The 11,909-nt window shown below is 54.3% G+C and overlaps 2 protein-coding genes across 2 annotated transcripts; both read left to right on the forward strand.

Moving 5' to 3' along the window:
- The first annotated feature begins 2,866 nt into the window (after positions 1-2,866).
- HOXA2 (homeobox A2) lies at positions 2,867-5,624 on the forward strand. The gene is made up of 2 exons (XM_081996709.1): positions 2,867-3,263; positions 3,942-5,624. The coding sequence occupies exons 1-2, from the start codon at positions 2,882-2,884 to the stop codon at positions 4,685-4,687; spliced, it is 1,128 nt and encodes a 375-aa protein (XP_081852835.1). The 5' UTR covers positions 2,867-2,881; the 3' UTR covers positions 4,688-5,624.
- Positions 5,625-9,318: 3,694 nt separating this feature from the next.
- On the forward strand, positions 9,319-11,697 carry HOXA1 (homeobox A1; the record flags this gene model as incomplete). Its single annotated transcript, XM_082014707.1, has 2 exons — positions 9,319-9,934; positions 10,374-11,697. The coding sequence occupies 2 exons, from the start codon at positions 9,319-9,321 to the stop codon at positions 10,727-10,729; spliced, it is 972 nt and encodes a 323-aa protein (XP_081870833.1). The 3' UTR covers positions 10,730-11,697.
- Between the last annotated feature and the right edge of the window lie 212 nt (positions 11,698-11,909).

Here is an 11,909-nt window from a genome sequence, read left to right on the forward strand (position 1 = left end):
GCTCGTTTCAAATGAGCACCCGTATAAAATTCAAGCCGCCCCCACCCCTCGTATCAGTTAGGTTAGATACAACAAAAGGTAACGGTACAGGCGGTGATTCTTACTGTGTGGCTCCTTTAGCAGCACGAATTACATTTAGAAAAATGTTCAAAGAGAAGGAATTCAGATTTTCGCCCCCTCCCCCCGAAAGAAAAACACAGGAGATTTTGCCCCCTTCTTTCCAGAAACCGTACTCAGACCCTTCTTCGGAGTCTGTATGTTGCAAATAAGAATTCGTATTTTTGCATTTAAGATTCGCCCGATTGAAAGATCCCTCTGTAGGCAGAAGTAATTGATTTGCCCAAGAATTTCGCGTCCCCTCTCCAAAGGTTTTGTTCCAGGTGGTTTTTGTATTAGACTGACCACAAGAAACAAATGTGCAGAATAGAGACACCCACACAGGTTTTACTCACAAAGCCTGGTTAAAGTCCAAACCTCTCTCTTTATTATTTGTCATCCTGCTGTTAATCCCAATATTTTCCAGAGGGGGAAAAAAAAAATTAAAGAAAAGAAAAAGAAAAACCCAACCCCACGGTAGGCACTGAGAAGCAAAATAAAAACGGACTTTTCCCACAAGCAGCCCAGTGCTCTGCCAGAATATTTTAAAAGCAGCTTTTTTCCTTGTTTACTTGCGTTTCTTGCTCTGCCTCTTTTCTCGGCCACATTTGATCTTGGAAAGAGCAAGAAGCTTTAAATGTGTTCTTAAGGGCCAGTAGCTGTCAAACCTTTTGGCGGCCAAGATTGATCGCGCGCAGACACCACCAGAGCTTTGTTTGGACTAAAAGCAAGAAAATTAAACCCCTTGCATTTTCCAACAGCATCGATATTTGTAAGGCATCCCTTTTGAGGGATTAAATGACAAGTCTCGTTCTATATTTTATTTAAACAAGCAACCACCAAAAAGCCCATTTAAAGCCTCCCGGCCCCTCCCCTCCCCCTCTCTCCAATGCCTTCGCAGATATGCTACATCTTGTGGGTGCATTAACTTAAAACCGATTTTTTAAATGCACTTCGTGCAGTGTGGACGCAGACTGATCCTCTGACTGCTTGGGGTCTTGTTTTCTCCCCCCCCCCCGTCCTTTTTTTTCTCCTTATTCCTTTTTTTTTTTTTTTAATTACGAAGACGCTTGCCGACTCCCTTTTTTTTTGCAACTCCGAAAATAAAGCAAGACGGCACCGCATCGCGCTGGCGATGATCCCTGGCTCCTCGAGGACGCGGAGAGCGGCTCGGAAGCCCTTTCCCCCCCCGACCCCCGGCGCACCGCACCCCGCCGGGCACCCCGGGCTCCGCGGGAAGGCAAGCCCCGTCCGGGGGGGCTGTCACCGTAGGATTCATCAGGCTGATGATGGTGGCCATCATTGTCATCTCTCTCCCTCTCGCCTCAGTCTGGTTGGAAAATTGTGCCCAAAGCATCCAAATTCGGGACTGGCCTCGACCTAAGCAGGGGCGACTGGAGACGGCGACGGCGAGAGCCAAAGCATCGGAGGCGAGTGCCGTCTCTCAAGTCATAACCCCGCGGCATTTTCGCGCTGCCTGACCCCGTGAAAACAAACCCGCTACCAGCCCAAATATTTCCTGGTAATCGAAAATACTCACCAGACCCAGCCTACTACGGTTATTAAGCAAATTATGCCAGCAGACGGGAGTATGGTTTGCAAGCTAAGGCACAGGATTTCTTTTTTTTTTTTTTTAAAGAGGCAACATCCAGACGTGTTTGCCTCCTCGCGATTTGGCTCGCCCAGAGAGGTACTCCCAGGGTTATGTTTTACGGTCCAATCCCGGGAAGCCAACTGGAGAGGGAAGTCATGAAGCACAAGGGCTGCTGTCTATGTGACTCTTCCCCTAGAAGCAAGGTTGCTGAGGAAGATCCTGTTAAACAATGGCTCGGCACCGGCGGCCAATTGTTCTCCGTACTGTACACCCGATGGCCATCAAAAAAAGAAAAAAAAAAAGGAAAAAATGGGGGAAAAAAAGGAGAAAAAAGGGGAAAAACGAAGAAAAAAGGAAAAACAAGAAACAAACAAGACGAAAAAAAAAAAAGGAGCCCCTCGAGGCTGAGTCGGGAAGGAGAAACTAGTTTTGGAGGAAGTGCTTTTCCTAGGAAAAAATCAAGACCCTCTGCTTCAGACTCCTGCCTGGGTGCAACTTCTTATGCGGGGGCCTGGCGGTGTCAAAACTTTGAAGATTAATGGATTACTTTGTTAATGACTCAAGGCGTCAGATTGAGGTGCTTAAATGATTTGTGAGGTGCAAAGCGTTTTCCTGACAGTCCCAAACAATGAGAGAAGAGTGTGCGGGTGGAGGCGAGGGAGGCAGCAGGCTGCAGGACAAGCAGCCACACACACACACACTCACACACTCTCACACACACACTCGCAGCCTCTCACACAAACATATCCACGCACACGCAGGCTCCCCCCCCCCCGATCATTTCAGATTAGGACGCCAAGGGGATAGATACTCGAGATATCATTTCCCTCTTTAAAAAAAGTGTAAATAAAGCCTTTCTGGCCCCCAATGAGGCGTTCCTTCCCGACTTTTTTGGATCAATCAAACAGACAGTGGCTTCTTTTGATTAAAGCCCAAATTGTCATTGGGCAGAGGCAATCATGTGACAGCCAATTCGGTCCAATTTCAACCTTGTCTCCATGAATTCAATAGTTTAATAGTAGCACGGTCCCCATACGGCTGTAATCAGTGAATTAGAAAAAAAACACCCCACCAGCGATCTTCTATGCTAGATTTTTTTCTCCTCTCTCTCCTTTTTCCTGGGCCTTCCCCCCCCCGAGCCCCCTGAATCCGAGGGAACTTTTTCTCCGCGGGGGCTGCCAGTTGAAGGCCATGAATTTCGCATTTGAGCGAGAGATCGGTTTTATCAATAGCCAGCCATCGCTTGCTGAGTGCCTGACATCTTTTCCCCCTGTCGGTGATACATTTCAAAGTTCATCAATCAAGAACTCGACGCTTTCACACTCGACACTGATTCCTCCTCCTTTCGAGCAGACCATCCCCAGCCTGAACCCCGGCAGCCACCCTCGCCACAGCGGCGGCGGTCGCCCCAAGGCGAGTCCCCGCGGCCGCAGCGGTAGCCCGGGCCCCGCCGGCGCCCCGCCGCCCCCGGAGTACCCCTGGATGAAAGAGAAAAAGGCGTCCAAGCGATCCTCGCTGCCGCCCGCCTCGGCCTCCGCCTCAGCCGCTGGACCTGCCTGCCTCAGCCACAAAGGTCAGTCCAAAGCCTTGCCGCCGGCCCCGCCGGGCCGCTTTTTTGGCTCCCCGCGTCCCCCCCGGCTTCGCGGGGGGACGAGGCGGAGGGGCGGGCGGGCGGGGGGGACGGAGCTGGCGGGGCTCTCTGGAAAGCCAAACTTTCCCCAAACTTGCTTAATGCGGGATGATTTATTTGAGTTGGAGCTGACCTCTCCCGTCTCGCCGTCCTAGAGTTGGGATATTTGACAGTAATGAAGAGTGATAGATTGCTCCTGCTCAGCTAAGCAGCTGATGCATTAATTATAAATTGCGGTATGGCTAATATAAAGTTTGCTCTGGTGTGGGGAGGTTGGGGAGCTGGAGGCAGTGATTTTGCGGAGGTGGCCGAGGGGCACGCAAGCACCGGGCGCAACACAATGGGTTTACTGCATCCAAAGGCGGCCATTTTGTTGCAGTTGCTATTTTATGCTATATGGACATATAGATATAGACACATACGTGCAGAGAGAGCACCCTCCCCCGCCACCCCCGGGATGCGATGTGCTCGGGTGCTGAAATTCAATCCCTTCATTTATCTGTTTTGTGTGTGGGTGCGTGTGTTTCTGCTTTCGCTGTTCTGGCGGTGGTGCTTTGGGGTGCATGTGGTGGTGGTGCTTTTCTTTTTCTTTTTTTTTTTCTTTTTTTTCTTTTTTAACAGACCCCCTTGAAATCCCCGATAGCGGTAGCAGTGGATCTAGGCGGCTGAGGACGGCTTACACCAACACCCAGCTTTTGGAGCTAGAGAAAGAATTTCATTTCAACAAGTATCTCTGTAGACCAAGGAGGGTTGAGATCGCAGCCTTGCTGGATCTGACTGAGAGACAAGTCAAAGTCTGGTTCCAGAACAGGAGGATGAAGCACAAAAGACAAACTCAGTGCAAAGAGAACCAAAACAGCGAGGGGAAATTTAAGAGCCTAGAGGACCCCGAGAAAGCAGCGGAGGAGGAGGAGGAGGAGAAATCCCTCTTCGAGCAAGCCCTCAGCAACGTCTCTGGCGCTCTCTTGGAGCGGGAAGGCTACGCTTTCCAGCAGAATGCCCTCTCCCAGCAGCAGGCGCAGAATGTGCACAATGGCGAGTCCCAAACTTTCCCGGTTTCGCCTTTAACGAGCAATGAGAAAAATCTGAAACATTTTCAACATCAGTCACCCACTGTTCAAAACTGCCTCTCAACAATGGCCCAGAACTGTGCAGCTGGCCTGAACAATGACAGTCCTGAGGCCCTGGATGTCCCTTCTTTACAGGACTTTAACGTTTTCTCCACAGATTCCTGCCTACAGCTTTCAGATGCAGTTTCCCCCAGTTTGCCAGGATCTCTGGACAGTCCCGTAGATATTTCTGCTGACAGTTTTGACTTCTTTACAGACACACTCACCACAATTGACTTGCAGCATCTGAATTACTGAGAAATTAAAGACGTCCTCTCCAAGGGTCCTGCTTTCTCCTCCTTATTCTTTTTCTTTTTTTTTTTTTTTCCTCCCTGTGAACTAATTTTATTTTTTCCCCTCCCTTTTCCTGGTCAGTATTTTTTGTTGATTACCTCCCTCTGCTGTGACATTTTGCCGTTTCTTACCAAGTTTTAGTTGCGTTCGATTTTAACCTAGCCACATTCTAGGTCCTTCTATGAAAGCAATATATGAGGTCTGTAAGAAAGTGATCATATAGGAATTGTATCTTCACTTTCTTTTTATTTTTGTATTGCATTAGGATGCGTTGTCATAAGTATTTTTGGTAGAATAAATTCTTGTTTGCTACAAGAAGCTTTCTCTTTTTTCTTTCTCTTTCTCCCTCTCTCTCTCTCCTTTCAAGACTGATAACATGACGGGTACTTCTCCCCACCCCTTCTACTATTAATCTACTAATAATCAAAATCCAACATTCTGACTATGAGCTCTCCCGTTTTGACAATTTAGGACATTTATTAGAGAGGGAAAAAACACATTCAAATTCTTTATTGCCAGGGTTCTCACAAGAGAAAAAAAAAAACAAACAACAAACCAAATTAACTAAAACCGCTCACAGCTTTGATGGCGATCTCTTCCTTTTAATGTATAAATGTAACATCTTATCTCCATGAGGATACAAAGCTTGGAAATGATGAGCTGTAACAAAAGCGTGAACGAGCACTTTCTCTGTTACAGGCAAAACATGAGACTCAGTAGGATAAGCGTCTCCTTCAGAAACTAGCTTGTTACATACAAGAAAGGCTTTTTTCGGGAAAGAATCCTGTTTTTTTTTCTAGAAAGTAGTGCTTAGCAGCCAGCAAGCTGTTTCAGGAAGCTTATCTTAAAAAATATCAGAGCTCACAGAGAGCGCGCTTGGTTACTTCTCACGTGCTGAGCGGTCCAAGAAATCAGCCCTAGAAGGAGAGAAAATGGAGAAGTTAGTGCCTGTAAAACCAAAAGGGTGGTATAAACGCATGGCGGGGGGGAGCATTTAGGGAGGAATCAGCCCCTCCACTCGGTCCTTTTGAAGGGAGGTGCGGGGGCACAGCCGAAGATATTTTTCTGTTTAAACCTTCTTGCGGGGCGAAGGACTGATAACGAAAAGGGGAAACGCTGACTTTAAAGTTACAGTTTCCTCCGGGCTCCCCACTCTGCCGGCAGCAGCAAAGATGGGCTTTCAGAGGTCTCCAGCAAATCGCCTGCAAAGATGGGCTTTCAGAAATCTCCGGTACATAGCCTGCCACCCAGCTAGTGGCGTTGCCAGACCCCAAAGCGGAGAGTGAGCCCGGTCTTTCGGGCTAAAACCGAGCAACAGATGCCAGCGGGGCTCTGCCGCTCCGGGGCCAGGGGATCCCGGCTGCCTGCGTGCGTGTGAGTGCGTGTGAGTGCGTGTGGTTATATTACACGGGCGAGTGGGGCTGTGGCGGGGGTTTGTGGCCGGGGCCCTGCTGCCCATCCATGCGAAGAGTGTCGTCTCCCAGCTCTGCAACACGTTGTGGAGCTGGGATGCGTGGGTTATAACTGGAAGGGCTGAACGCAATTCTTCCGAAAGTCATAAATCAAACTCTTTCTATGAATGAGAATGTCATCAAAGAGATCAATTGCAGGAACACATGCACAAATAAAAATCCTCTTACGTATTTGCCGGGGCTGGGGATCCCCGTTTAAAACCATTAAGTGAGAAGGCGTTTAGTCATAATTCATTTTTATTGCTCTTTTAAAACAACAGCTTGGCTGAGCTGCGGACGCGGTGAAACCTCGGCCCTGCTCCTCGTCCTTCTCTCTGCTCCAGCCCTGTCCCTGCGGGAAGCGAGCAGCCTCACCGGCATTTTAACTCCTCTGCCACGGGGTTGAACTGGACCGCAACGTGCACGTACGGGTTGGGGTTTCTTTTGTGCCCAGATTTCTGGGTGCTGACAACGCTTAAAAAAAAACAAAAAAAAAGGAAAGGAAAATATGCTACAAGGTTTAAACTTCTCGCAAACTCCATTTAAATAAATGGGGAGACTCAGGGAGCAGGAGTCGCCTCCGAGTCTCCCGGTGGACCCTGGAACCACAGCGGGGACACACTCCCACGGGAAAAGCCTGAAGAGCCGAGATCGCCCCCTCGGCCCCAGTCCCGGGGCAGGAAACGCGGAGTGGAGCCGCGCAGGGGCGCGGAGGGACCGGCCCGGCCTGCGGGCATAGGGAAGGGGCGGCAGTTCCCCTCGCCGGGCCGTGGGGGAGGAGAAAGGGGGGTTCCTCTCTGCTCCGGCCCTTCTCATGATGTTGCCCCCACGCACAGTGCAGGCGGCAAAAACCCAAAGCCCTGCCAGAGAGACAATGCAACAAAGGAGACAATGGCACGAAAAAGGGAAAGAAAAAAGGATTTCAGGATACTGGAGACTGTAAGAGAGGTGCTGTGATTCGGCGGGATTTATGGGTAAAATGGACCTATTTATAGTAAAATATATTTTCTTTTTCTTGGCTAGCTGAAAAAGCACTGCAAAGATGCCAACACTTCTATTAGTAAACAGTCCCCACGGCTTGCCTTTTTTTTCTGCCTTATGCAGTATTTATCACAACTGGTTTACAAGAATGAAACAAATGCGTTTACAGCCGTAACCATAGCCAAAATTGATGCAGTATAATGCCATAAATGCCTCTGGAGTGTTGTAGCTCTCGTACTGCACCCCGCCCCTCCTGGAGTTTAAGAAACTGAACCTTTCCAGAGAGCCCTTAACCATCCGTGCCTGCATAGTAAATCAGAACAAATAGAAACACAGAGGGCACACAGACTCGTGGTGGAGAGAGCAGCAGCCCTTTGGTTTTGGCTGGCAGTTACAGAGGCCGTGGAGGTGGCATGGGATAAGCACTGACCTAATAGCAGTAGGAGAGGTTTGCACCTAGGAGAGGATGTTGTAGTTCATATGGGAGGGAGGAGCTTGAGGGTCTGTGTGTGTTGGTGAGCAGGGAGAGGTGGAGGGGTAGAGGAACCTTTTGGATTCAAAACAAGCAACAACCGAGCGTGAGGAGAGACGGACGTAGGAGCCAACTGGAAATGCACCTGCGGAAATAGAGGGGGCAGCCCTGCTGGCGGGGGACATGACTTCCCACCCACCTACCCCCGGGGTTAACCGTTCGCAGGATGCCTCTCTGAAGCGCGTTGGTGCCGTCCCCTCTCCCTGCAAACGGCTGGGTGCCCCGGGACGGACGGACCGATGCCCGGCCTTTATCTCCCCTTTCCGTTCCCGCATACGTAAACCGACTATGAGGTCGCAACCCACATCTGATCGCCCGCCCTCCTTCTCTCTTCACGGACCCTTTTCTTTTTTTTTTTTTCCTTCGCGTGGGGGTGGGGATGGGCAGGTTTGAGTCGATGCTCAGCGCGGTTCCCAAGGGTCCTGAGGCCGCCTCTGCCACCGGCCATCTGCCACCTCCCGCCGCTGCCGGCCCGGGTGGCGGGGCGCAGGGACAAAGGGGCCGGGGCGGCGGGCCCGGCGCCTCCCGCCGCTCCTCTGCCCCAGCCCCCGGCCGCCTCCCCGGGCTGCGAGCCGCGGCACCCCGGGCAGCCTTCCCCCCGCCACGGTCCCAGGGCGGGCGGCAGCGGCGCAGCGGGGACTCAGCAGATGGGCTGCGGAGCCCGCGGGCCCCCGCCCCATCATCCGTCCCCTGCCCCCGGCTCCTCCTCCCCTACTCCAGCCCCGGGCTGGCGCGGGCGAGCCTGGCGGAGGTGCGGGGGGAGAAGGGATGCGGGCCCGGGAAAGCACAATGGCCGTCACTCCCAAAAGCGGCTCATTTCCATGCGAATGTCCGCGGCCGCCTGGTGATGCGGCTGGGCAAGCCCCTTTAACTTTTGGCGTCGCGTTGGGACTGCGGTGGGGCAGGAGCAGCGAGATCCCTCGGCCTTATCGCCCTCCCCATCCCATCACCTCCATCCACATCCTCGTCCCCATCCCTATTCTCCCCTTTATCCTCATCCCCGTCCCCAGCTACATCCACGGTCCCAATTCTCATCCCTGTCCCCAGGGCCGATGGTCTCAGCGCTGCCCCCTCTCCGTACCGCGGATCCAGCCGCCCCCCTCGCGGCCCCTGCCGGGGAAATGGGGGGCGGGGGGCGGCGGAGGTGCCCAGCGCCGGCCTGACAGCTCCGACAGCAGGGAAGCCGCCGGGGCACCCTCGGCTGCAGCAGCACTCACCCTGGAGGGGACGGCCGGTGGGCTCCGCGGGCCGGGCGCAGCCTCCGGGTCTCTCCTGCCTTCCCCTCTCAGCCGGCGGGCGGGACCCCGGCGGCGGCGGCGGGGCGACATCCTGGCCCAGCCCCCCCTCCCCCCCCGGGGGGTCGCCGCCGCCCTGCCCCGCGGTGCCGTGCCGTGCCGCGCCGTCGGAGCGCTCGGCGTTTAAATGCCCCCGACGCAGCGATCTATCAGCGGCAGGAGCCGGGAAAGTCCCGCAGGCGCCGCAGCCATTGGCTGCCGCCCCCCACGTGCCTGCCTGCTGCCTGTACCTTCGTGTCATTTTCCTGCCGGCCCCATGGAGGAAGTGGGAAAGTTGGCGCGGCCCCGCCGGACGCTGAAGACCCGGTGGCGGCGTGACAGAGGGACGCGGCGAGGATGAGCTCCTTCCTCGAGTACCCCGTCCTCGGCGGCGAGGCGGGGGGCTGCGCCGCTCGCGCCTACCACCCCGACCACGGGATTACAACTTTCCAGCCCTGCGCCGTCAGCGCCGGCAGCTGCAGCGGGGAGGACCGCTTCCTCGCGGGCCGCGGGGTGCCCATCAGCCCCCACCGCCACCACCACCACCCCCCGGCCCAGCCCGCTGCCTACCAGCACCACGGCGGCCTGGGGGTGTCCTACGCGCACCCTGGCTGCGGCCCGACCTACGGTGCGCAGGGTTTCGGACCAGCGTACGGCCCCTACCCCCTCGGGCAGGACGCGGAGCTGGGCGGTGGCTTCCCCCCCTGCGCCCCCGCCGTGTACTCGGGGAGCATCTCCTCCGCCGCCGCCGCCGCGCAGCACCCGCACCAGGGCTACGCGGGGGGCCCCGCTCAGTACGTGCCTCCCCCATACGGGCAGGAGCAGCAGAGCCTGCCCCTGGGCACCTACAGCCATACCCTGTCCCCCCTCCACGCCGCCCACCGGGAAAACGCCCGCTCCCCCTCCACCGAGACCTCGCCGCCGGCGCAAACCTTCGACTGGATGAAAGTGAAAAGAAACCCACCCAAAACAGGTCAGTGGCCGGCGGGAGGGCCAGGGCGGGGGCCGCGCCTCACCCTCTCTCCCTCTCTTCCTCTCTTCCCCACCCATAGGTGCGGGGAAAGCGGCGCGGTGCCCCGCGGGGCGCTGGGCAGGTGGGGCGGCCCGCACCTCTGGGAGCAGCCGCAGCCCTCTGCCCGCGGCGCTGGAAGCCAGCGCCGCTTACTCTCGACTCCCCCTCTCCGCCTCTCCCGCGGTCATATTTCTTGTAATTCATAAACCACTTATCAAGTTTCCTCTGACACTAGAGGCTGGCTCCGGTTTAGCACCTCGCACTCCATCACTCACCCTGCCGGGGCTTCCTTCGTATCCTAAGAAGTTCTTGCTCCCTATCGCTTAGCCGGTGCGGACATATTGATTACGTCGCCTATAAATCATTTGAGCTTACTTAACCGCTGCATGTCCCCTCGCAGGCAAGGCTGGCGAGTACGGCTTCGTGGGGCAGCCCAACACCGTCAGAACTAACTTCACCACCAAGCAGCTCACCGAGCTGGAGAAGGAGTTTCATTTCAACAAGTACCTGACCAGGGCCAGGCGGGTGGAAATCGCCGCCTCCCTCCAGCTCAACGAGACACAGGTGAAGATCTGGTTTCAGAACCGGCGGATGAAGCAAAAGAAACGGGAGAAAGAGGGGCTGCTGCCCATCTCCCCCACCACCCCCACGGGCTGCGAGGAGAAGGCGGAGGACGCCTCGGAGAAGTCTTGCTCCTCGCCCTGCAGCGCCTCGCCCGCTTCCTCCGCCTCGGACACGATCGCTGCCTCCAACTGAGACCCGGCGCGACCCCTCGCCAGCGCTGCTCGCCTCCCTTCGCCGCGGTTATGTCGTTCCGTCGGTCGGTCTGTCGGTCTCCCCGAGAGGTGCCGGCGCGCCGGCATCCCCCTCCCGCCACCCGGCCCCGGGGGTGCCGGCTCCACCGCCCCGCTCGCTTCCCAGCCGCCGGGTCCCGGTGCCTTGGGTGCCAGGGGATTTTCTTTTGCCCCCCCCCCCTTCTGCTGGAGGAGCACACGCTTAAGGGTCTCTCTCCTCCGCTGCAAGGACGCTCCTCCGAGTTCCCCTGAGTGAAAGACAGGTGATCTAGGGTACATAATCTCACGAAGAGATGCACTATGACAAGTGTTTACACGACTTATAGGACTTTCACCCTCTTAATTTAATGTATTCTTTGTTCGTGTCTATGAGTTTGTTGCTTGTAAATACTTTGTCCAAGAGATTTATCTTTTTACAGATTTTTCTAGAAATGACGTTTCGATTATCAGGTTAAGCAGGGTGAGCGCATTCGCCAAACTGGACCCACTTTTATATCGGTAAAAGCCGACCACCGTATCAAGTAACGTCTTAAGCTCAAGCAGATACCTCAAAAAAAAAAAAAAAAAAAAGAAAAAAGTAGCGGTATTTCTTTAAATGTGACAAACAAGGCTTCAATTGCACTAGGTTTTGTAAACCTTACCCGGTGTGCTTGCCTCCCTCCCCCCAAACTGTGCTGGGTTATACTCAACTAAAAGGTATAACCGTCCCAAAGACCTCGCCTCTTCCTACTTTCATATTAACCTTCCTTTAGACTCGATGTCTTTTCAACCTACTCGTGAATGTGACGAATGGCCAAATGAATGTATAATTTCTGTGGTTGGTGTCCGGAACCATTGCATGACGCACCGTGCTTTGCTGTACTGCGGGTACACTGAGTTCTATCAGTTGTCGTGTGTGAGCGAAATGTCCTCCTGATTCTCTGTACAATCATGAAAGGCTCTGTGTTTCCGCCGGTGATGGAAGCCAGGGCAGGATTTACGGGTCCTTATAATGTCTGTAATAAATATATTCCACTTTCAGGTAGCACTCGTCTGCCTACCTCTGCGTGACGTCAGCGCTGAGTCACAGGCTGGGCTCAGCAGTTTGGTCTCCCTTATTTTCTACTGCTGGGGCCTTTCCAGGGGGAAAGGGAGGAAGAGTC

Source organism: Phaethon aethereus, assembly GCF_964289735.1.
Source record: "Phaethon aethereus genome assembly, chromosome: 2".
In the NCBI taxonomy this organism is placed as follows: domain Eukaryota; kingdom Metazoa; phylum Chordata; class Aves; order Phaethontiformes; family Phaethontidae; genus Phaethon; species Phaethon aethereus.